Source organism: Phaenicophaeus curvirostris, chromosome 3, assembly GCF_032191515.1.
Source record: "Phaenicophaeus curvirostris isolate KB17595 chromosome 3, BPBGC_Pcur_1.0, whole genome shotgun sequence".
Taxonomy (NCBI): domain Eukaryota; kingdom Metazoa; phylum Chordata; class Aves; order Cuculiformes; family Cuculidae; genus Phaenicophaeus; species Phaenicophaeus curvirostris.
This window is the reverse complement of record NC_091394.1, coordinates 16,761,063-16,787,373: the sequence shown is the minus strand read 5'-3', so window position 1 is coordinate 16,787,373 and position 26,311 is coordinate 16,761,063. Positions and strand designations below refer to the sequence as shown.

The 26,311-nt window shown below is 39.9% G+C and overlaps 2 protein-coding genes across 6 annotated transcripts in view; both read left to right on the top strand.

The window, feature by feature from the left end:
• UPP1 (uridine phosphorylase 1) overlaps positions 1 to 7,285 on the top strand; it is a 44,216-nt gene extending 36,931 nt beyond the window's left edge. For all 5 annotated transcript variants that reach the window (XM_069853456.1, XM_069853452.1, XM_069853453.1 and 2 more), the window contains 3 exons: positions 34 to 243; positions 1,722 to 1,868; positions 3,306 to 7,285. In XM_069853456.1, coding sequence (XP_069709557.1) covers positions 34 to 243; positions 1,722 to 1,868; positions 3,306 to 3,445 — 497 coding nt within the window. In that variant the 3' untranslated portion in view covers positions 3,446 to 7,285. The remainder of the gene's footprint in view (positions 1 to 33; positions 244 to 1,721; positions 1,869 to 3,305) is intronic.
• Positions 7,286 to 9,393: 2,108 nt separating this feature from the next.
• The window catches only part of ABCA13 (ATP binding cassette subfamily A member 13), a 189,767-nt gene continuing 172,849 nt past the window's right edge, over positions 9,394 to 26,311 (top strand). Inside the window, exons 1-5 of the mRNA XM_069853450.1 lie at positions 9,394 to 10,211; positions 10,869 to 11,028; positions 12,860 to 13,238; positions 20,029 to 20,122; positions 21,389 to 21,512. Of these exons, the coding sequence (XP_069709551.1) occupies positions 13,149 to 13,238; positions 20,029 to 20,122; positions 21,389 to 21,512 (308 nt within the window). The 5' untranslated portion in view covers positions 9,394 to 10,211; positions 10,869 to 11,028; positions 12,860 to 13,148. The remainder of the gene's footprint in view (positions 10,212 to 10,868; positions 11,029 to 12,859; positions 13,239 to 20,028; positions 20,123 to 21,388; positions 21,513 to 26,311) is intronic.

Sequence of the window (26,311 nt, the reverse complement as noted above, 5' to 3'; positions counted from 1 at the left end):
TTGTAAAGCCACATCTGTTTCTTTTTCCTGCAGGTCTGGAGCCAGGCTCAGTGGTTATAACTAGGCAGTCTGTAGATGCCACCTTCAAACCTCAATTTGAACAGGTTGTTCTGGGAAAGACCATAATTCGCAGTACAAACCTAGATGAACAGCTAGCTAAGGAACTGATGCAGTGCAGTAAAGAAATTGGTCAATTCAATACAGTAATTGGAAACACGATGTGCACTTTGGATTTCTATGAAGGTAAGGCCAGCAACAGGTTAACAGAAGTATATCGGTAAGCAGCAATAGGTAAATATTGAATAATATTTTAATATTAAAGTTCCAGTTCACTGGACAGAATACGTGCCCTACTTTGAGTTGTCTTGTCAACCATAATGAGCCTATTTTTCATATACATGAAGTCAAGCATTTTGCTGAGCAGTTTACTCTACAGAACTTCTAATTTTGTGGAGGTTTCTCCCCACAAGCTCTAAAAGATCTTTTGGACTATGTATAGTCTACAATACACTTATCATATACTTGTCAGTTGTGTATGTTTATCACAATTTCTGTGAGGTACTGAGGCATCCTAGAGAGTTAGAGGAGTGAGAATTATTTGTGGATGTTTTGGGGTTGTTTTGGTTTGGGTTTTTTTGAACTGGTTAAGTATCTAAAGTATACATTTTCTAAAAGAAGCATTGGAACTTGTTTCCCTTGCACCTTTTGAGCAAAGCAGTGACCAGCCAACTGAAGAAAATATTTTGTTGAGTTACGCCAGTGCAGACCAAACTTTTGAGGCTTCCTTTGGATAGACATGCAGATGCATTTTGGATCTCCCAAGTCTGTTCACAAACATCTTTCAGTTCTTGTGGGAACACCTGGTACTACTTCCTCTAGCTCCTGCTGGATGGGGTACAAAGGGTGCAGTGCTAAGGAGAACACATGGTCTTCCTAATAGTGCTCAAGGTTGGTCCAGAAGAGACACTGTCAATTTCTGTATCTCCTCAGACACCAATCATAGGTGCAAGCTACATTAAAAAAAAAACCTGTCAGGAGTATTTTCAACAGCAAAAAACTAGAACAGGCTCAAGGGCATTAACTTAGAAATACATCTCCTGAAAATAAAAAAAAATACTGAGTAAACCACCATGTAATTTAACTTGTACATAACCTGTTGTTGTTTTATCTGAAAGCGTTAGTCTTGGACAAATTGAATAAACTATAATTTTCTCAAAAAATGTTAATACTAATAGCTAGTTAGCTTAAGAGGCTCTTCATCTCTTAGCTTGGAAATGCTTCTTAAATTTTTTCATAAGGTCAGATCAAGAGGCATTTAAGTGGCCTTCTCCAGCTAAAGTTCGCAATTGATAAATGGGAAAATATATGTAGAGTTTCCTGTATGTGGGACATGCATGTTTGCTGCTGAAATTTAATGCATGTCCCACATACAGGAAACTCTACATATATTTTCCCATTTATCAATTTGCGAATTTAAGCTGGAGAAGGCTAATTAAATGACTATGATTGACATTATGAAAAAATATAAGAAGCATTAGCAGTAGCTTAAGAAGCATTAGCAGTAGCTTAAGAATCACTTTGTCTTATTTGTTTTGTGCATTAAAGAATAGTAGTAAGAGCTGGACAACGTATAGGAGAAACTACAATAATTGGGTGTTCTAGAAACTAAAATTTTTATGTGACTTCATCACACTGAAAAGTTTTATAAAATTACTTTATAGGACAGGGCAGGTTGGATGGTGCAATCTGCCTATATAATGAAGAAGAGAAACTACGATATTTGAAGGAAGCTTATGATTCTGGCGTCAGAAATATAGAGATGGAGTCTTCTGTATTTGCTGCAATGTGTAATCTCAGTGGTGTCAAAGGTAAACTTAAGGTCACTTTATTCAAGCTATAGGAAGTTTTCTGTGTTGCAGGGGGTTTGTGGTAAAAGTGGCCAATGTGGTGCTAATGTACCTTCTCCGTATAGACAAATTAGTTGCGGTTATAGTTCTGTTGCTATAATTGCTTGATTTGTATCATATGTATTGAAATTTATGCAAAAGTCCTCACATAGTTCTTGGATGGTTTAGCACTTTCATTTGCTATCCCAGCCTGCGGCAAGCACATAGATCATCGTAGTACCTAATTACCTTATTATTGCATTAATTTGTTTTCTTCAGTTAGTTTTTGAAGTTTGCAGAAAGCAACGGGTTAATTTAATCAATCAGGTGATTCTTGTATGCACAAAAATATAATCAGTTCTTATGCTTTCATATCAGATTTAAAATAGATGTATTTTGTGTAGGTTCATAGCTTTATTTCTTAAAGATTGTTAATAGCATCATGAAGAAACCATACCTAAATATAAAATGTTTTAAATGTTTCTAGGTTTTTTTACGCAAGCTAATTTTCAGTAAAGATTAAAAAAAAAAAAGCCATTGAAAATACTGTAATTCAGTGCCATTCCACTGACCTTTTCAACTGTAGTCTTTCACTTCCTTTGGCAATGAATTTGCCAATTTAGAACACTGAGGTTTCTCAAACTTCCTTAAACTCAAGGCAGACAAAATGAATTAAAATAAGCAAAAGGGCCAACAGTTCTAAACACCATCCTCAGTTCTTACTGACTTGGAAGTGATTAAAAACACAACCCATGCTATCACTTAGCCATGAGGGAGGCTGATCTCTACCTTGTAGGTCTGTAAAGTGTATTACTACTTGTGCTCTGTAAATTGTCACCAGCAGAAATCCCAGATACACAGAAGTCATACTAGAGCTCAGCTTGAGTGAAAGGAGGGATCTGGGGGATTTGAGGCTCTGATTGTCAAAAGGCAGCAGATATTTCTGAGCTGATCCATGAAATCCTCATGTATTTGCTGTGCTCCCTATTGATGAATGTTGAAGTGGCTCATCTGCTGGTTCCTAAGGGATGGTATCAATGGCTCAGGGATTTGAGTTGGGGATTATGTAGATAGAGGGCTGTAAGTATGTCTGCTAGAACAGTATCTCTGATCAATTCCAGTCAAGTCTTGGTTACTTGTGAAATATACAGTTCCTATCCAGAAAAATGTAAGAATCATGTTATAACAATAAGTATCTGCAATTGCTTTATTAACGGAGTAACCAGTTGTCTTGAACTGTAATTTTTCTTATATCATCCACAGCATTCTAGTCCTTCAGCAGCTTAGAGTACTGTTTGCCATTTTTGGGGGTTTGTTTTCTTTCGTGTTTTTAATCTTCTAGCTGTTGGTTCAATGTTTATGCTTTTGAACTGTAAGTGCCGGAATGTCATTCCTAACTAACGCTGTCCTAATTTCTAGCTGCCGTTGTGTGTGTCACTCTCCTGAATCGGCTTGAAGGAGATCAGATTAGTAGCTCACACGATGTGCTGGTGGAGTATCAGCAGAGACCGCAGAAGTTAGTGGGATATTTCATTAAGAAATGTCTTGGGAAAGTATGAGATATCCATCTTCGTTTTACAGAAGCAAAGGGTTTTTACACAGCTGAAGTCATGGTCACGACTTCAGTGCATTAAAGGTCTTTTACTTCAGAACAGCTTACAGCATTCTCTATGTCTGTGGAAGTTAATCATTTATGTCACTGTGCTTTGTGAACTGAATGTGCCGAATGGACTTCAGTTAAGTTTTGCTTAGTTATGCACTGCTGAATATGAGAACCACTTTTCTGTGAATTGGAAAGTGGACATGTTGTGAAGGACAAGTCTACTATACTGTATGAAAAAGCTTTATTTATCATTGCTGTAAAAGAAAAAATATAGGAAGAAAATCAAACTTTATTGCCAAGTACTTGCAAACCTCAAAATTAAAATTAACTTAATGCTGATCTCTTTCTCATTTGTTTTTAAAAAATTATATAAATTGTAATTGTCTTTGTTGCTTCACTTGTAAGGAAAACTTAAAGTGAATGCAGTTTATTTTTTTGCAAACTTTGACAAATAAACAGTACTATTTTCCTACATTAAAATTCCACAAAATTGCTAAGTGTGGGACTGAATTTTCTAAGCATTAATAAGGCTTGACACTGAGCTGTTGAATATCTGTACTTCCTAGATATTGATCCAACAACAAGGCCTTTCATATCCCATTTTCACTGTACGATTGAATCAATACCCAGGAAACATTTATGTATTAAGTAATTTTGCATTGAAGATCTTGAAATCTTTTGCTGAATCAAGGCATCTGCTTACTAAAGTGGAACCAGAGGCAGAGATGCACAGCATAGTCACAGGACCGCATTATGATAGTTCAATTTTTCCCCTTTTACTTTGCTTCTATTTAAATTGGTTTTTATCTCCTGGTCTAACCCTGTTGCAGTGGTTCCCAGTGTTGGAGAACTGGAGAATGCCTATTGACTGTACATGCCATCAAAACAACTTCTGCATTTTTTTCCACTACTGTTGGCCTTGTGTTTGGTCCTTTTTAAGATCATACTCTTTGCTGCTTTGCTGCCGTGTTTGGAATGTGGTCCGCTAATGAAAATTATGTTTATCTTTCTTTCTACTGCAGTGGATAGTCCAGTCCTAGCAGGAGACACAGGTCAGAAGAGTCTGAATAGACTCTCAAAACAGCTGTCAGTCATCCAGCTAAATAAGGTTTTCTTTTCAAGGATTGTGGCTGGCAGCACTCTGTTAACAAGCATACAAGTTAGACCTAAGAGGACAGTAGTGAGCACATGCATCAGGAAGTGGCAGAAACTGGAAGCAATGTGAAGAAAATGTTGAAAAAGGAAGAGGTGACTCTTGTGAATGGGAAACTGTCAGTGAAGATTAATCTTCTCAAATTTGATGCATTTCCAACTGGAAAACAGATAAAAAGATAAATTTTTTGGAGTTTTTTTTAGAATTTATTAATTTAGTCTTCCTTTAGATTTAAAAATAGTTATTCTCAGTTATGATGATGATGAATCTAAGTTTTTAGAGAAAATATTTCTTTCCCCTAAGCTCCACCTTTGGTTTGAACTGTTCCTCTCTTATTTAAATAAGACAAAACAAAAAAAATGCCAACCCAAAATAAAAAGTCTGGGCTTACCTGTGCCTACTGGTTGCCTGGACATTGCATGAAGCCCCGTAAAGTCCCTTGGGAAATGTTCAACAAAGCATATCCTTGCTCAGCAACCTCCTGTTCCCAGAACAGCAGCAAGGATATGAAAAGAAGATTGCTTAAGAAGCAATGTGTTGCACTCTAGGCTGAAGAAAAGTTCGTACTGAGTTGACCAGTATGGTTTTGGAGGAGGGAGTTTGCTGTTGTGGAAGAAATACTTAGTTATGAATTACTGAAAGAGAAGGAAAGAACTTCATCAAGGAAACAAAGAAACACTTAATGGAGCATTGTAAAACTTTGGGGAAGCATATTACTACACATCCTGGATGTATGAATCTGAATTGGTGTGATTTATCTTTTTAAAGGAAGGACAGCAAGAATCTGGAAACTGGGTAAAAAGAAAAAGTTCTTAAATAATTTAAGTGTGAACTGTCAATTGAAATTACAAAGCTTTTGCATTTACAGTCATGTGAAGTAGGCACATCTATTTTGATAGCTAATATGGAAGCTCTTTTGTGATATGTTCTGAAACATATCACAGCATTGTGGCCTGGCTGAGTTGGAGCTATGATTCAAGATGCAACTATTCCACTAAATCACTGCACAGAAACCCCTGGAAGACTTTAGCCATTCACTTTTTGCCCATACATTCTTTCCCCTTCCTGCCGTTCCTTAAGACATTGTACTTTCTGCTAAAATACTTTTCTTCACTGCTTTCTAGTAGGTGGAGTAAAGGGATGTACGATAATTCAAAATTAGAATTCAAAGGAGAACAAATATTCTGCTGTTTTCCACTCATTAACATCCTGTAATGCTGTATTCCTAATGCAAGAGGGTGCTCTATCAACAGATCTTATGTGCAAGAAAATACTTCTCTTAGCTTCAGAGGAAACTTGCAGGAACGTAACCTGATAAGAACAATTGTATTTTCCGTTGTGACTGCATCTGGACAGAGAGATAAAGGAATGACTCAGCTGTGTGCATCCGGCAATTAAGTTACCTTCCTCTAGATTTTACAAAGATGTCCATTACGAATTATAAAATATTTGTCAGGCTTTTATGTGCAAATCAAATATTTAATATTAGCCAATCACATTACCTCTGTATCATACAGAAAAACAGGAGGTGCATGCTGCAGAGCATGAATCAGGATTTGGAGTGGTGATTTCTTTAATGGCATATATGATGATGCATTTATGTTTGATATTGCATAGTGCAGTGCCTCATGGTAGATCTACAAATCCTGCAAACTCTAGAAGCCTCGATTTCTAATCGAACTCTCCCTTCTGTTTTCTGTGCCACCCTGTACCTAGCAATACACAACAGATTCGATTTAGTCCAGAGATCAGAAGGGATAAAAGCAAAGAAAGAAAGTAGAATGATAGTATCTTCTTTAGTGACAGAAATAAGTAATCTTAGATAGTCCTAGCCTTAGTGCTAGGTAGTGATAGGACTAGGGGCAGTGGGTATAAACTGGAGTGGGGCAGATTTAGACTGAACATGAGGAAGAATTTCTTCACCATGAGAGTGGTGAGGCACTGGCACAGGTTGCCCAGGGAAGCTGTGGATGCCCCATCCCTGGAGGTGTTCAAGGCCAGACTGGATGGGGCCTTGGGCAACCTGGTCTGATGGGAGGTGTCCCTGCCCATGGCAGGGGGCTTCGAACTGGATGATCTTTAAGGTGCCTCCCAACCCAAACTATTCTATGATTCTATGGTACAAATCAGAAGCATGAAGGGAGAAAACAGTAGTTTCTACCAATGGTCTGATCTGTGATTCATGGTGTTTTTCTGTCCTGCTCCTACCATTTTCTTAAGGAAATGTCACCACTGTGAAGGTAGGCTAGAGCACTGGTGTTCCACATTTGAAAGAGACTGAGAATGTGCAGGAATTTTATTGATGACTTGAAGAAATGGATTTTTATTTCTGGCTTCTTGATGTACTTCAGAGGAAGATATTCTCTATGGAAGATACGAGAAATCCTGAAAAGGAACTGTTTTGAATGACCTATTGCCAAAAGTGCTTACAGTATAAATGTTTTATCAGTCCTTCAAAACCAAAGCAAAATAATTCAGTAATTTCAGTATTTCTTGAAATAGACACAATGCCATATCTTTTTTTAACACTCTTCTTAAGTTCTTGCAAAGAATTTTCAGTGCATTATGTAACAGAACTGGGGTTTCTTCTCAAATCCTGCTAGATCTCAATATACTCCTAAATAAAATGTTTATACAGTGGAATTGGAAATGTATTTCATTTCTGTTGACAAGCTAGGTAAAAGAAATGGGAGTGTAAATGTGTTTGAATTTGCCTATCAGCAGTCAGTTGTGTTCTGAATGCAGTGCGCAGTAATGCAAGCAGCAAACTGAGCTTTGGATCTGCGTGCAACAAACGAATATTAAAAAAATACAGTTGTGTGGCAATGTGGTTTGCTACATGATGTTGAGGTTTGCTTTGTCTGAAAGTTAGAATGACTTAAATACATGCTTTCTTTTTCTAAAAAACCATTCATTTAATATTATACTCCAGAGTATGAATTAAATTACAGTAAAAAGTCTTCTCCCATAAGAGAAGGGAGATCACTGAACAGAGCAACACTAAATCTGAAATTCTCTGTTACAATAATAGAAGAAAGAGTAATGCTGACAGGAGCAATGCTTTTTCTCAGGCCACAAACAAAATGCAGCAGCATGAAAAGACAGTGTTGGTTTTACATGATGCACAAACCTGATTCTAGAAGCTTCTTGTCAGAGCTGAGTTTGTAACTGTGAGAAAAGTTTCAGTTTGCTATCAGTCTGTCACATTAGAAGAATAAAATTCCTAGAGCTGTCTAGAAGCTCAAACAAACAACTGGCCTCCTTGTGAGGCTGGTTCATTTATTTAATGCATAGCTCCATTTTAATCAAACCTATTATTTGATCTTGCCCACAACTAACATTTTTTATCATATCCTAACTTTGCACACAGGAATTGTCTCCCAAGAAAGATGCTACTGATTGATGTCATCCTGCAGGCACTTTGTCTGCAAAATAGGTCTGTGCCATGTAAATGCAAGTAGTACTTCTAATAATGTTGAAAGGAAAGCCTTGTGACCAGGCAGCAAACATTGTAAAAGAAGTTGTGGGTGGTGGTAGGAAAATACGCTAGATTCCCAGCTGTATGCTCACATGATTTGACTGCATTCCTGTCTGCCAAAAAAGTGTTTTTGGCTCCTGGGCTTTAACCTATTTAACATATAAAATTGTTTCTTTGAATGTGCTTGCCAACGTACTCTAATTAGCTCATATTAAAACTGTAGGCTAGACATGGCATGTTGATGTTATTATAAAGTAGTCAACTTTTAAATCTGATTCTGTCAGAAGGTTCTCTGCCTTTTCTGCCCCAGTGGTTTTGGCTATCTTGCACATTCTAAGAGTTAGAAGTTAGGACCAATACAAAGCTGCTAAAGCTAAGCAGAAGCAGAAAACAGCAGATCAAGATCTTGTTCTCTTGTCCTTGGAGACCTGATTCTGAGCATATTTACTTTTCCATGCCAGAAGGAATGAGGGAAGCATATAATAAAATATATGACCTTCTAATTTTCCTTGCAATACTCAATATCTTGCTGTTGACTACAGCCATCGTGTTAAGGAGCCCTGAAAGCATGTAGTTTATTTAGTCTGCCAGCGACTGTGGCATGTTTGAACCTTTTTAAACAATTTCTATGTTCAACTCCTAAATGAAGTTGCTATTTACGGCTTGTACTTGCACAGGATACTCTTTGACATAGTACTGATGAAACCTAGATCACTCAAAAGAGCTTCCAGGCTGGCAACAATATAGCTGGCACGTCTTTCCAAAAGTATTCAGAAGTAATTTGCTTTTCTGGCCTGTGTGCTTGATTTTTAATACTGTCATCTCTTCCGTGCCAAGGATTTGTTGGGGGGGGGGGTGTGGGTGTTTGCTTTGATTTCATATTTCTCATTATTTCTGTAACATTGCAAATAATCCAATCAAGCTCATACATCTTGTTTTTTCTTTTGTATCCAGCCCTGTTCAATGTCTTTATCAATGACCTGGATGAAGGCATTGAGCTCACCCTTAGCAAGTTTGCAGATGACCCTAAGCTGGGTGGAAGTGTTGATCTGCTGGAGGGTAGGGAGGCTCTGCAAAGGGATCTGAACAGGTTGGACCATTGGGCTGAGTCCAATAGCATGAAGTTTAACAAGGCCAAATGCTGGGTCCTGCATTTGGGGCACAACAACCCTATGCAGTGCTACAGACTAGGGGAAGAGTGGCTAGAAAGCTGCGTGCAGGAGAAAGACCCGGGGGTGTTGGTTGACAGCCGACTGAACATGACCCAGCGTGTGCCCAGGTAGCCAAGAAGGCCAATGGCATCTTGGCTTGTATCAGAAACAGTGTGACCAGCAGGTCCAGGGACGTTATTCTCCCTCTGTACTCAGCACTGGTGAGACCGCTCCTCGAATCCTGTGTTCAGTTCTGGGCCCCTCACCACAAGAAGGATGTTGAGGCTCTGGAGTAAGTCCAGAGAAGAGCGACAAAGCTGGTGAAGGGGCTGGAGAGCAAGTCTTAGAGGAGTGGCTGAGGGAATTAGGGTTGTTTAGCCTGGAGAAGAGGAGGCTGAAGGGAGACCTTTTCCCTGCCTACCACTACCTTAAATGAGGTTGTAGAGAGGAGGAATCTGGCCTCTTCTCCCAAGTGACAGGGGACAGGACAAGAGGGAATGGCCTCAATGACCACCAGGGTAGGTTCAGACTTGATGTCAGGAAAAAAAATTTCACGGAAACGGTCATTGGGCACTGGAACAGGCTGCCCAAGGAGGTGGTTAAGTCACCATCCCTGAAGTTATTTAAAAGAAAGGTGGATGAGTTGCTCAGGGCCATGGTTTAGTGATTGATAGGAATGGTTGGACTCCGTGATCCAAGAGGTCTTTTCCAACCTGGTGATTCTATGAGTCTAAAATTACATTTAGAAGTAATTTCCTGGAATACCACTATAGAGATTGTTCTTGATTGAATGTTTATGAAGTATCTTTACTTTCATATAGTTTGTTTTAGAAAAAAACAAATCCACTGCTGGAGACCATACTACGCAAGAATTAATTTATTTAGAAAAGGATAATGATGTCTGAGGGCAAATGAAGTTAAAAGAACTCATTGGTGGAAGGTATTTGTCAACTCGTGTCTTATGTAGTAAAATGAGGAGTCAGTAGTTCATTAGTACTGAATACTAATTTCATACAAAGTAGTTGTTTCCTATATTCAAAGCTGTTTAGCATTAAAAATTAGCATGTAACATTTAGGAGAGTGTAATTATATAGAGCATAATAAATTATGCACATCATGCACTTGGATGAGCAGATATTTTGCAGAATTATGTGTTCAAAACTATTTGGCAAATGTTTCATGTAAGCTGTATGCAGCTTATACACCAGTCAGGAACTGACTACTGTGTCAGCTGTGCTGATAAATAACTGCTTGTAATTCATTATGCTGATTGTTTAGTTCATAATTTCCTACAAATAATGCACTGTAGATTCTGCTCCCCAGCATTCCAGAATGGTTGCGTGAACCCATATTTATATTCACAATATTCGATTATTGGTAAATATTTTTCTTAAAAATGCATACTTGGACTGCACAGAATTTTCATATCAGCTATCCCAGAATTTTGCCTTTGTTGGTCCTGATGAGCAAAATTACTGTACGTACTCTGAAACAGCAGGGGTTTCACATTGCTTGATTAAAAGCCAAAACATCCCTTATGCAAGTGCCAGCAAGCTGTGAAGTGAGGTAAGTTCTTCCTTTTGGTTTGTTTGCCCAGCCACACTCTGCCATCTCTATGCCATGAGGAGAGACCCAGCGCTGGGAAGAGGATGGGAGTGCTGAGGTGCAGGGGACATGCCTCTGCTGCACAGCACAGGGGCTGCTTTTCAGTGCTGGAGGAAGCAGAAACGTGGAGACACGCTTGATGACTGATGGAGGTGTGTGCTTTTCCGGTACCATGACAGAGGAGTGGAGTAGGAAACACAGGTTAATGGAAGAATAGATTATGTGCTCAGTAGACACCCCTTCATACAGAATTATTCTATATCCTTCTTATGTTGGGGATTCAAGACCTGGACACAATACTCCAGATGGGGTCTCACAAGAGCAGACTAGAGGGGCAGAATCCCCTCCCTCACCCTGCTGGCCTCCTGGGCTACGAGCACGCATTGCTGGCTCGTGTCAAACTCCTCATTAATCAGTACCCCCAAGATGTTCTCCATAGGGCTGCTCTCAATCACATCATCCCCCATCATGTTTTGAAAATGCATATTGTCCCAACCCAGGCGTAGGACCTTGCATTTGGCCTTGTTGAACCTCATGAGGCTCTCACAGCCCCACTTCTCCAGCTTATCCAGGTCCCTCTGGATGACATCTTGTCCTTCTGGTGTGGCAACAGCACCACTCAGCTTGGTGTCATCTGTGAACTTGCTAAGGGTGCACTTGATCTCGCTGTCTGTATCCTTGATGAAAATATTAAACAGCACTTGTGCCAGTATGGACCCCTGAGGGACACCATCTGTCACAGATTTCTATCTGGACATTGAACCATTGACCACTACTCTCTGAATGTGATCATCCATCCAATTCCTTATCCACCAAATAGTGCACCCATGAAATCCATAACTCTCCAATTTAGAGAGAAGGATGTTGTGGGGGACCATGTCAAAGGCTTTACAGAAGTTCGGATACCTTGCATCCGTACCTTTTCCCACATACACTGGTATGGTTACCCTATCATAGAAAGCCACTAAGTTGCTCAGGCAGGACTTGCCTCTAATCACCTTCTTGTCCTCCATATGCTTTAGCATAGCTTGTAGGAGGGTCTTTGCCATGATCTTCTCCGGCATACAGATGAGGCAGAATGGTCGGTAGTTTCCAGGGTCACCTTTTCTACTCTTTTTAAAAATAAGCATGTTTCCCCTTTTCCAGTAATGAGGGACTTCTCCTGACTGCCATGACTTTTCAGATATGAATCACCTTCTATAATGTTGTGTCTCTTCATTGACTATAGGGAACACTTTTGGGGATCAGGTTCTGTCTATAGGCAATACAGGTACTAGGGTTATAGTTTTGTAGTGGACAGTTTTGATTGGACTCGATGATCTCAAAGGTCATTTCCACCCAAACAATTCTATGATTCTATGATTCAAGTAAAACAAAACATATAGAAAATTTATTCCTCTGCTCAAGGCAGCATTCCCAGTCAGTAGGGCAGTCATCCTAACCCCCCGTAAAACAGCACAGCTCTGCACTGCCAGACACCTGCTGCATCACCAGGTGGCCCTGCTACCACAGCTACGTGTAGGCTTCCCTCCTGCAGACCCCTCCACACAGCTCCAGGAATCACCCTCCCTTCTCTTTGCTGAAGTAAATGCTAGAAGACTAATTTTCATTGGGTGGCATTTGGCAATTAATTAACACAGTGTCCTGACTCATCAGAATATTCCACCTTTATGAAGGTAATGCATACTGAAAAAGGAGAATGAAAGGCCAAACACATGCCCTTTATAAGATAAAATTAGACAGTCATAGGATGATACAGTGGGACCACCACAGTGCTAGGTATGTTCTAGAAGTATACAGACATTTATAGGGATATGTGGTTGAACAGTGTACTTATTTTCCTAGTAAAACTTTTTTTCAAAAATATAAGCATATGCACAAATAATTACATTAACACTGCAGTGACAGAAAGTCACTGAACTCTGGAAAAAAGAAAAACTTCTTTTTTTTTTTCCCTATTCTTTGCATTCATTATTATTCCAGGAAAGTGGAAACAAGTGCAGAATATATACTGTGGAGTAAAGCACCCTGAAGGCATTTATACAAACCCATCCCCTTACTGGTCATTGCACTAAGCAAATGGAAAGATGAGATTCCTCAACGAACACAAAACAAGAGGTAGAAATATAATCTCATCTTTTCTCAGCAAGTAGGGAAATCTCTTGCACCCTTTTCTAGTGCTGGATTTAATCAGCTACTGAACAATACCTTCAGACTGCTTGGTGACATGATTCTAAGTTAAAAAGTCCCTAAAAAGCCACTCTGCAAGTATATGAAAGAAAGAAGAGACGATATGGGGCATGCTGTGCACCAGTTCAAGGCTCTATTTTGGAAGAATTGGCTCTGCCGTGTCAGACAACCGGTGAGTTTTTGAAATTATAAACAAAGGAATATTTTAAATCATCTTTTCATATTTTTTGGAAAGAGTGTATCTATCTTGATTTTTCCATTTCACTGTAGATTGTTAGAGATAGGCTGGCTGCAAGTGGTTCTTGTTTTGTCTTTAGTCTACTAATTGTTGAAAACAGAAAGAGAGAGGACTGTGTTTTAACTCTAAAATGGCTGAACATAGAAATGCTCTGTAATTTACAAGTGAGATTGGAAACCTCATAAAAATTTTGAAGAACAGCTTATCTTTTAATTATCATTGGATATTACTGGTGCTTGCAGCAATAGTAAGAATGAAAATCAATTTTCTTCACATTACAAATATTCTTCGGCAATGTAAGGAAGCTTGCACAATTGAGATCAAAATTTAGATTCAGTGAATGTAGATACAGGACTGTATATTAAAATTGTATATACTTCCAAATGTCCCTTTTTTTTGTTCTCTGGAAAGCCTAATTTAACCTTTCCAATTTCAATATGCAGGAGAATGAGGCAGCTACTTCAACAGTACTCAGAATTAAAATAATACTCAAATATGAGATGCAATATCATTCACTTTTACTGTGATTGACACGATTTTTTAAATTTATGTCAGAGGAAAATAATTCTCTCAGGTGAAAGTAACATTTTTATGGAAAAATATGTCACTAAAAATGATAGCTTCTCATTGATTTCCCTTGCCTGTGATGATCTGAGGATTTTCAATGAGGTGTGTTGGCTGTGTCAGATAGCATTACATCAAATAAATATACAGCTTTTAATTACAGAAATATTTCACATAAATAAGGTTGTGATTTAAAGAGAGAATTTCAAGTGATGTTTTTTCAATATGACAGACATTTCTGGGTAAGGGTGACTGTTGGTTATATTCTTCTGCATTCCTAAGCACTTTACATGGTCCCTGTTCCTTTTACTTCAAACAGCGTTCATTAAGAAGCTTCTTAGTATCTCCTGTTTTCCTCCATGCTGATCTGTTTATCTTTTTGTTGTGATGTAGTTTTCCCTTGTATATATTTTTGATGGACAAAATCTTAATTCATTTAAGTTTGCCTTATTGGTAACTTTCCTGAATGGAGAGTTCATTGAGATGCTGGGCTTCCCCAAATCTGGAATTAAAATGAATGAGCAAACTTAATTCTGACTGTCCAGAGACAGGAGCTGCCCTGAGAAATTTGCAAAGCCTCCTTATGTGCTCATTGTGTGAACACTGAGCCATGAAGGCATTCCATTTGCAATTATACTTGGAGAAATCTAAGTGGATCATCTACCTATGCAGAGGGCAAGTCAGACCCTCGTGAATGTAAGGAGAGATGCATTTCCTGAAAGATCCGATGTGCTTCAGCTCTGTGCTGTGTTGTGTAGATCCGTGTGTAGAAGGTGATTGTCTTCTCCTGGTTATTTATCAGCTGTTAGGGCTAGAAGACAAATGTGGTTTGTTGCACTAATAATGTGTCATGAGTGTCATATGGCATTAGTTGATATCACAAGGTGAAGGGTAAAGAGGCTATGAAAGACGTATGTGTTCTGTAAAGAGTTGGTATTTTGATTGAAATTCAGGCAGGCATCAGCACCTCTTATTAATATGGTTCAAAGCCAGCACAGAATAATCTCTATGTCTGGACATCATTTGGAGTTTGAAATTACAGTTTTGTGGATGATGCCTCTCATTTCTTTGTTTTCAGGAGCTTTTGCTTCTGAACTACAGATTCTGGGAGCTCTGGAGATGCTACCAGGCAACTCTATTAGTTAAGTTTTCTACCACCGCATTTCTTAACTATTGTTTATTGTTTATTGTTTATTTATTACGATCCAAATTTTCAGATAGATGAAGGATGAAATGTGATTCCCAAATTCCCTTGTTTTGATACCCCAGCTTAGAGGAGAATTTGGATTATAATCATGTTGTGAAATGCTTGGAGTTGCTCATACGGCTACTAGGAGGAAACAAAAACACAGTCTATCCTAAACCCATGCTTTTTGAAAAAAAGTTGCTATTATTATTTTAATTTTGGTTTAATATCAAGCATGAGAAAAAACGCTGGTATAATTCTTGCTCTTCATCTGACCCTACAATGAGTGTAATCTTTGCCCTGCTTCTGACTTTTACAGTTCACACGTGTTTCTTTAACACTTTCAAATATATAACCAGCACTAAATGTTGCTTACTGTTGAGTGCCCTGTTTTGCATATTGGTTTTTGGTTACAAAGTTGTCTGCTTTTATCAGCCAGGTCCCTAAACCTCTATTACCAAACTCACCATTCTTCCTAGGTGCAACTCACCAGAGTTAACATGAGTTGTAGACCAAATCATTATTTCACAAAAGGACAGGACTACTAAGGGCTCTTCTCGGGGCTGGGGAAAAAAACCTGTAGCGATTTGAGACTCCCTCACATCCAAGCATCAGCTGCGTGGTTGCTGCTATTGCTATCTAGGCCATAGTTGATAAGGTAGTTGGGACAGCCAGAGCAGACTACCACAATGTGGACAATGGGATTATTTCTTAATATTCCTAGGTTCTTTGCAATTGCTGTTATCAACATCCAGACTCCTAGTACTTTAACAAAGAAAGGCGTAAGCATGTTAGACTGAGAAGTCTATCTCTGATAAGCTACTAATGCAAACTGAAATTCTGGCGATAAGCAGAATATGGGTATTTTATTGGTTTTCCCAAAACTTTCTAAACAACAGAAGTTATTGTAGTAGGCCTGTACTTGCTTAGCTCGCTGGTATTCTCCAGTCACAAATTCAATATAGTTAATAAAACTTGAAATTTACAGATTCAGCAGTATCATTGCTATTTACATTATTCTATAGGTGTAAATGGGAATAATCAAGGAGAACACAGCCCACAATAAGAATAACAATTGTTTGCATCTCTTATAATTTCATTTGACGCCTTTGACCCCAAGTGCCAATGTTAGTGGCATTGTGCAATGTTCATTTTGATCCCTAGGTTTGTGCAATAATAAAAAATACAGAGAATTTGCCATTTTAAAAAATGCTGCTGTATTTTTTTTTTTTGTATTTTAAGAATCTTTGGCTTGTATGTCCCAGATTTGGAAAACTCTGCAAGCCAGAGTTTTGGATATTCTAATTATGAAAATTTATTTTCAAAGAGCTGAAATCAGAGGACAGTTCTCAACTTAATGTTCTATACCTGGTGTACTCTACTGCTATGGCCTGTGTGACTTTCCTAGTGTGTCTAGTCAGATGACACTCAGTAATATCTATATATGGGGTTTTTGTTCCTCTTTCTCTTTCTCTATTTTGCTTTCTATGTACCATCTGATAGTCTAACAGCAATTTTCAGTGAGTCAAGCTCTCAAAGTTCAAAATATTTCTGAAATTTAATTGAAGACAAAAAAATCCAGGAACACGCCAAAACCAATTCACTAAAGTCTACCTGAAATAAATGAACTTCCTCGGCTGCATCCAAAGTCCATGAATACCTATAGGAAGAATGCCATTCAAAGTTTTAGGCCAGTGATATATCACACCACATGAAAGCTGCAAGAGTGGGTTTCTAGTGACTTGCTAGTGAAGTATTTGACACTGTTCCCACAGCATTTTCCTAGAGAAACTCTCTGCTCATGGCTTGGAAGGGTGTACTCTTTGCTGGATAAAAAACTAACCGGATAGTCAGGCCCAAGTAGTTGTGGTGAATGGAGGAGTGTAGTTAAATCCCATTGGTGGGCAGTCACAAGTGGTTTTCCCTAGGGTTCAGATGACATCAAGTTGGGTAGGAGTGTTGATCTGCTTGAGGAAAGTTCTGCAGAGAGGTCTGGGCAGGCTGGATTTATGGGCTGAGGCCAACTGTATGGAGTTCACCAAGGTCAGGTGTTGGATTCTACACTGGTGTTACAAGACACCCATAAAACACCTGGGGACAAATGACTGAAAAGCTGCTTGGTGGAAAAGAACATGAGAACATTGTTTACAGCTGGCTGAACATGAGCCAGCAGTGTGCCCAGGTGGCCCAGAAGGCCGAGAGCCTCCTGGCTTGTACCAGTAATGGTGTGGCCAGCAGGAGTAGGATGTCCAGTCCTGGGCTTTCAGAGGTAGAGTTGCCTGGAATTAGTTGTGGTGGCTCCTTGCCATGGTTTTATTTAAACGGCTTTGTGTTTTGTTCTGGCTATTGTACCGAAAGGGTACAAAGCTGGCACTGTTATTTTAGTGCCTAGGACTCATAAGTATGATTCTGAATATTGTGCAATGGGCTTGAAAGCTATTGAGCCAACCACACTTTCAATTTCTTTGTTTCTGTTTGACCTGCTTGCAAGAATTAGTGGAAGTTCCTGGTAAAAGTCCAGTGCAGTTGGACAGATGGAGTACACAACAGCAGGCTTGAAATCAGAAGGCTTTGGTTAGTCCACAAGTTTCCCAGAGATAGTCCCCGTCATGCAGAATTCCTAGTGGCTTCTCCAGATTACAGAAAGATAAGCAGGGGCAAAGAAGGACAGAAAATAAGTAACTCTTCCCTGTCTAGAGTACTTTATCAAGTGAACACCTAGATACACCTACAGCTCTGCTTACAGACATCAGGGCCCTGAGGGCATGGTAGGTCTTAATGTCCCTGAACAGGCTCACCTGGGGTTTCCACCCACGAACACAGCTCTATTTAAACTCAGTCTGGGGCCTCCACTAGGGGAGAAGCATGTTAGCTGTCTGGTGTGGTCTTAGGGCTGTCTCATTGCTGGAGATTCAGGCTCTCAATTGAACCTTGCTGTTGCTCAGTCCACTTCCCTTGCTGGGGTGTTGCAGGACAGACCCTGGTGATCTGGCAGCTCCTCTGGCTCCCTGTCCCTTAGGGAGCAGATGGGTGGTGCTGTGCCATGACTGCCTTGAGCCCTGAGGTGAGAATTGGAGACCAGCCTGTGGCTGAAGGGGGATTTTCCCCCATAAGCCTCCCTCTGAGCTTTGCAATTCTACAGGGTTGACCCCCTCTTTGGGCTTCTTAGGGGATCTCTCCCCAGCACTGCCCAGGTGATGGGGGATGTGGTGGTGTTCATCTCCAGGGGCAGCCTGGTGAAACTTTCTCCAGGTCTCTTCTGTGATGTCCCTTGACTCATTTGTTGTACCTAGTTCCACATGCCCCCCAAACAGCCCCCAGATGCCCTGCAGCAATTGCACAGCTCCACAGCAAGGTCCCTCTCACCTTCTATGGGAGATATAGGGATGAACATGCCAAGCAGAGGAGGCTGCTCCCAAGGCTCTGGGGGCACTGCTAAGCCTTGATGGTCCTGACTGCCCTCACTTGAGGCTTCACCTGGGCCCAGGGCTCAGCTGAAACAGGGCTTCTGGGATCTCAGCTCCTGCCTGGGTGAAGTTAGAGGAGCACTGTTCTCCAGCTCAGTTCTTGTGCTTGGCCATTGTCTTTCAGGCTTGACTGTAGTCCTCCCTCATCACTGTGAGCTTGCCTGAAGACTGGGACTCAGCTGAAGTTGGTTTTGATGGCTGGTCCTGCCCTGCTTGCCTCATGGGTTGGATCCCAGCTGGTGAGGACCCTGCCCTGCTGTGAGGTGTTTACCATGCATGGATCTTGCTGGGGCCTGAAAATTTGAAAGCAACAGACCTCATTTTTTTTTCTTTTTTTCTTTTTGGGTTGGCTGCTATTGCGTTTGGAGTGTGTTCACTTCAGATAAATGGCAATTTCCCTAAATTTCAGGAAGCCATTTGTTCATTGCCTTGAGTTTGGCAGAGCAGGCTTCTTCCATAGGGAGAATTCTGCTCCTGGATTTTGTCTCTAAGCAATATGATACTTTCCTTGGGTGTTTTTCTAAGGTATCCGAGTTTGGGAGTCGCTTCCCCAGTGGGATTTGATTCAACTCTGACACTTTAGAAATAAAAATCCTCAATGTGCTTTGGACAAGCTAATAGCCTCTAATGAGAGAGCTTTAGTGTGGTTCTTTGTCATTTCTACCACATTTCTGTTACTAAGTTTGGTATTCACAGTTACCTAGCGTGATTATTAGTGAATCTAGAAGTCTCTTGAAAGTTGGCCGAATGGCAGTTTTTTTTCTTTTTTGGAGCTCAAGCCCATGACAATTGTATTTGTTTGTTTGGGGCTTTTTGGCTCCATGTGCTCCATTTGTGAATTTTCAGCCCCTCTGCAGAGTTGCAAGCACATGCTCTTCTGTGCAACTTGCTTGGAGACACGCTTAAAATCTGCGAGCCCTGCAGCGCACCAGCTTAGGTGCCTTTTCATTGTGGCCCTGGGAATGGGAAGACAGAGAAATGAGAAGCACAGCAGCAGGTGACCCGCTGCTGGAGGTGGCGAAGGCAGCTTTTAAAGACAGGTGACTGCAGGTGAAAAAAAGGGTGTAATGGCAGCAGTCAGGGAGCCATGGAAGGACAAGAAGGTGTGCTGCTGGTCAGGGTTGAGGGGAGGAGGAGGAGCTGCGGTCCAGTGTAGAATACTGCTGGCTTCTTAGGAGGCTCACGTATAGGAAAGCTGGATGTCACTGTTATCATGTTGTCAGAGTCACTTTGGGAAATTCAGAGTTACCAGAGGGAAATATCTACAAACACTATAAAGAGAAGAAATAGAAACTGCTTTTCTACTCTGAAAGGAATGTTGTTGGCAATTTTTAAATAAAAATGTTAATTAATAATTTGCTTTTAATGATCTTATTTTACTTTTAGTAGTTGTACAGGGGATATTTAATGTTTTTTCTATTATTATTAAAAGATACATGATTTTCAATCATTGTTTCCCAAATCCTGTTTTCTGTAGTACTGATGATGTTTTGATTTCCCTTTTCAGGTCCTGTCTCTCACTGAAATACTCTGGCCATGTGCACTTTTCTTGATTCTGGCTGCAATCCGCTTCCAGGAGCCCCCAAAATACAAGGATAACTGTATGTTTTCATTCACCTGTGTTCCCTTTTGGTCACCTCTGATTGTAGAAGTAGTTAAGAAATATTAATGATCCCTAGAAATAGTGACTTAAATGTAAGGGAGTCAGTGGAAAGAACAGAAGAGTGGGATTCAATCTTGCCTGGCTGTGGATATGAGCAAGTCGTATTTCAGCAGGAAGGAACTATGAAGTTTAAGGTCTGATTTGCCAGACCAGTTTTAGATATCTACTTTGGAGGAAAGTGGATTAGTTGGGTTTTAGTTGTATATTTTTCTTTCTGTCGACTACTAGAATTTAGATGACTAGCTCCGAAGTAGATAATTATGCAGTAGTTGCTAACAGTTAGAGAACATGAATCTTGTCCCTGTCTGCTTCCTGGGATCTAGAATGGACTTTTGTAAATGGTAAATTCTTCCATTTCCATCAACACTTCAAAACCTGTTATGACTACCTCTACCCTCTGAAGTTCTTTTTGCTTTTATCTTGTCAAATTAAACTTCATTCTAAAAAGGATGACTTATAGACTCAATAGACTATAATATCATTATTTTGTTATTCAGGTATCAGTTAGCTAGGGATAAACCAGCTTTAGCTACATTAGAAACCAATTTGGTAAAACAATTGTAGATCAGTGGAGTGAAACATCTGGTCAGAATCTAGTGTGCATTATATACACTTACTTTAGACTATCTCTAGCCTAGACCCAAGGGTGCAATGCATGAGAACATTAGATTTGTTCTTGGAGTACATCATCTGCCTTTTTAGGAACCCTAAAGCTATTCCTTATGTTTAAAAAAAAAAAAGCAGAAATTCACTTTGTATTTTGAAGTTTAAATCTGACAGTTGCTGTTTAGACAGTCTCAATGGAAATAAATTCAGACTATGCTGAATAGCAGCTCCTTCATCTCATGAAAGCCTGGGATAAAAAACCAAAATACTGTTTCATGAAGAACTCTATATTCTAATCTAGGTCACGAGACACTTTGCGCAGAGTGGCTAGCAAGCTTATGATATTGTGACAGCATTACAACTATGGAAATTGGGTTTCCAAAGACTGCTTTCCAATGTTACTTTGTTGTCATAGTCTAGCACAGAACTTACCAATTTTCTGTGGTGAACCAGTTGTTCTTAAATGGAACATCTGCTATTGATACTTCATTATTAGCAGATGATAAAGTGAATTTCTTGGAAAAGGGAAGATAATGTGATGGTACATGTTTATAACTGCAATGTTGCTGGTTTTATTTCTGCTGTTGTTTGGTTTTAGGTTACTTAGAAGCAAGGGATTTGCCAAGTCGGGGCCTTTATCCTTTCATGCGGACTCTTTTCTGTAATGTGGGTTCAAGATGCAAGAACACTAGTTTCACCACGCAGAAAACCAACCGCTTATGGTAAGATATACACATTTCACAGAGCTGTTAGTATCACAGTGCATCTTTTTCTACAGCAAATGTTCTTACTCTTTGTAGACAGTTAGGATAGGATCTTCATTCCTCTGACTATAAGTTTCCTCGGTGTCCTGATAAATGCAGAAGAGTAGGGTTTTAGTTTAATGTAGGGTTTTAGTTAGTTTTCCTAGTTTTTCTTTTCCTGTCATGGTCATTTAATGATTTTATTTGTCTCTATGAACTGGTTTGGGGAAAACTGCACAGGTACCTTGTTTCCTTCACTGCTACCCTTTGAAAGCATACTTTTACCCTTCACTAAAAAGTCTTCTATTCCATGGTGGTGCGATTGAGCAACTAGAAGCGTACCATATGTGGTTTTAAACTTTGAGTAGTTTGGGAACATACATGGTGGCAGAAGTAAGCAGAAAAGCAAAACAAGGATAGTCCTTGAGTAAGAAACCACACAGAGGCAAAAAGGAGTAGCAGAAGCTCTGTAACAAAAAACTAGTCTGTCACTGCTTGATCAATTCCCCCTGCAGCTGGATGAGGGAGATAAGAGGAAGATTAAAAATGAGGAAACTCATGGGTTGAGATAAAGACAGTTCAATTGGGAAAGCAAAAGCTGTACACGCAAGCAAAGCAAAACAGGCTATTCATTCACTATTTCCCATTGGAAGGCAGGTGCTCAGCCACCTCCAGGAAAGCAAGCCTCCATCTCACTTAACTTGGGAAAGAAAAATGCCATCACTCCGAGCATCCCCCTTTCTTCTTCTTTCCCCAGCGTTTTACTGCTAAGCATGATGTCATATAGTCTTGAAAAACCCTTTGGTCATCTGGGGTGAGCTGTCCTACCTGTGTCCCCTCACAGCTTATTGCACAGCCTCAGTCTACCTGCTAGTGGGGCAGTGTGAGAGGCAGAAAAGGCCTTTACTCTGTGTAAGCACTGCTCAGCAGTAGAATCATAGAATCACCAGGTTGGAAAAGACCCACCAGATCATCGAGTCCAACCATTCCTATCAGTAAATGAAACATTCCTGTGTAGAAAGACAACGGTCTTTCCAGCACAAATACAAAACATAGCCCGATACTAGGTACTATGAAAAAAAGATTAACTCTATCCCAGCCAAAACTAGCACAAACTATTAGACAAGAAAAATTAAGGTGAGCTAATCAGAATAAACATTTCTATATAAATATGTGTTTATACTCAGAAAATTGAGATTATTCATAGAAAAGATCTTGGAGGCTTGTACTAGATATGTAAGAGCATCCAGTTTTTATGGTTTATTATTGTAGTATTTCATATAGCAATAAATTCGTCATGCAGCAAGTTGGAAAGCTTTGATATCGCAGTCATAAGCCATAGTACTTACCGGTTGATCTAGACAGTCTGTTCTAGTTAGTTCCATTATATAGAGAGCTGTTAATTAAGCCTACGACCATGCACAATAAATCTTGTTTATGGGCGACCACTTTTTACATAGAGCAATAATTCATCAATAGAGTTGAAGACTTATCAGTTTAAGCCATGAATCATTGTTGATCTGGATCTATTATTACATAGGATACTTGTGTACAGAAACAACAGTATTATAGTAATATCCCTAAACAAAAACTCTGCTAATATTAATAATGCAGTTAAAATTATTACATGAAGAATTAGCTTCTGCTCTCTTCCCTGGGATTATGCTCACCTTTCCACTGCTGCTCTGGGTCAGAAGGTGGGCTGCTGCGGTCTGGTGGTCGTGGGGTTATTATGGCCAGTCATGATCTGGAGGCCTTTACCTAGAGGAACATGGTGTTGATGGCTTCTTTTTTCACTTGGGGCCACTTGGCATCTCTTATGTTTACTAATGTGCTTTCATACTTGTGCTGTTCTTTATTGGTCTGCAGCTCCACAAAATTGCCGTTGTCCAGCTCTAGTTCTGTGTTTTAACTGAATGCTGGTGAATTGCTTATAGGTATGACATCCTCAGTGCCAGCTTATGACCTAGCTGTTGTCATCCTGGACCTGTGTCTCCATTTTCCAAGGCCTTTACTATTATACTAGGCCTGTGTTCCTATGCGCTGGTTTGCTAAGCGAATCATACATACCTCATTTTGCACTGAATGATCTCTGGCTACTACCATCTGTATAAAACTATGGTGTATTATACAACGACAAGTGAAAGTAAAGCAAATGGCCACAGCCATATGGCCAGGAAAAAAGCAAGAATGAAACTAGCTTTAAGTCAATTTAATTAGGTCAAAGCCAGAACTACAAGTATGTTAAGACAAATTCAAACAAAGCAAAGGTGGCAAGCCTTTGTGCCTTGATCTTGCAACTCAGTACAAAGCCTGTAGCCTGTTACTTGCAGCAGCAATACTGTATTACCAGGCTGTAGAGTTACAACAGCCACTGGTCTTTTTAAAAATTGTTTCCTAAAAGGATAGTTTTTATTTATATCACTAGTCCAGATGCCATCTAAGTGTGTTAAATCTCTAGAAGCTATGAACTGTATTGACTGCTCTGCATGATTATTTATGCTGCTTTGACTGAACTGGCCCAAATTGTATTTCAGCTCAAAAGAAAAGCAGGAAAAAAAATCCTGGAGGCAATCTGAGACCTACTTAAGATCTGAGGAAATTGTTCAGTGGCTTTCAGTTTTTCATCTAAAAAATAAAATGCATGCATGTATGCATATTTATATACTAAATAGGCTACACTGAGGAGCATATAGCCTAGGTAAGGAAAAGAGGCAAAAAGGTAGGATGAAGTTCACTCTGAGGTCAGTCTATTCCAGCAGGTCCATCAGCACAAATTAAATCAATCTCACAGCTACTCTGCCTTATGCTGGCTGCCAACAGCCTTAGGAATACAGACTGCCAGCTTGACAAGTCAAACATAACTGAATCCTACAATGTCCCTGTGTTGACTGTAGAGAGGGGGTGGCATGGGAACAGTAATACCAATTGTCTTCCCTTTGAGGATTTCTGTCAAATGATAGGTGGTTCTTTATAATTGTTTTAAGGGACATTTTTTAATATAAAACAGTTGTTTATTGAGTGCAAATCAAAGACTGCTCGGTCTACATGGGCATTTAAGCCATTTGTTTTCACTGTATGTACCACATTAGTGCCGTCAGTCTGAGATATACTTGTCTTCTGGAAAACATAATTCTATGGCTCCAGTTGTAACCTCCACTATGAAAAACATAAAATATCCAATAACTATTTGTCAGTAAGCAGCCTGAGCAGGGCTGTTCCATGAGGAGGGCTGAACCAGGGGTTGAAGTCATCCTGATGCAGGCCATGCCCTCACAGATGTGGTGCCACCCCTCTACCCCAGGCAACAGGCGGCATTACCAGACTGACACAGCAAGAAGATAAGCCAGCAAAAGGCTACAACTACCTCAGAAACTTTGATTTGCAGCAAAATCTGCCACCTCCTCTGATGCCTCAGAAAACATCCATTTCTTCAAGTCTTTGCTCCCTGTTCTTCTTTTGAGTCACTGCAAAAGATCCTGGCTTGCAACTCGTTGTGATTTCCTAGTCTGTTACACCCAGTAGTATCTCAGAGCGGAGGAGTGACAAAATATTTAGGAGGTGTATTTAGGAGCTCCCAATGGCAAAAGACACTTTTTTCCTGCTCTTTCCAGAATGTTCCACCCCCTGCCTCATCTTAATGGAGCACAGACTAATATTAAGAAAATGCATATAACATAAAAACCACGCATCACGGTATTCTATGGCCTTACACCCACAAATAATAGTGCATGTGTATGGAAGCATAACGTATTCCCAGTATTCTTAATTCCACTGCAAATCTTGGAGAATGTACTGGGTTTTGCCCTTCCAGCTCAGACTCCCAGATCTTTTTGTTATACTTCTCAATGCCTAAAAGAAAATTCAGCCTAGGTTTGCTAGGATTTAAAACTGGAAAGACAATGAAAACACAACTTTAGAGCGTTATTTCTGAGCACATTATTTACGTTTACCTTTATTTAGCTACATGTAGAAGCAGTATGAGCAGACTCATCCAGTCGGTGTGTTGGTACCCCAGATCTGTCACTGGCATCTTCTCCTGAATGGACCTCTTGGACCCATGTGGTAGCTTTGTCTCTTTGGCACCTGACAGGACTCCTGGGCTCATCCCACATTGTGAGAGCTGTTGTTGGAGCCTGTGACTTATCTCCGGCTCTGCTTGCTGGCTAGGACCCTGGGGGGTGGTGCCCCATCTGAGGATATAGCCTCCTCCTGAAAAAGCCCCGTCCATACTGGTCCCTTTCTTGTTACTAGTTTTATTAATAAACTGGGGCTCCATGGCTTTCTACTGGAGTAGTGTCTGAAGAGCTCATGTACAGGGAGCAGGTGTAGAAAAATGAAATTGAGGAAGGTCTAAGCAGCAATGATAGCACTTGCATAAGATTTGCTTAGCGGGTCAAATTTTTCTTTGATGTTGTGTATCTTCAAATGATAGTAGAAATAATTCTGCAAGATAGCTGTATATCTTGTAGAGCTGTACAAGATAGCAGCAACTTATTGGAATTATAACCATATGCATTCTGGGCCAGCTTTTGTAGTCTTGTGTGATGGTGATTGGAAAACAGAAACGTAAGCCTTTTTTGTGATCTTGCTTATAGATTGCCAGAGAGCTGGGGAGAAAAGGAATTTTAAACCTGAGTTTTCTCCATTTTATAGCCAATTAAAAACAACAGGTTTTTTTGTTCCTTATATTTGTTTGTGCATAGAATTTTAGAAGGATTCTAAAAGTATGCAACAAAGAAGGGGGAAATATTTCCTTTCTGAGACAGACACAAAGC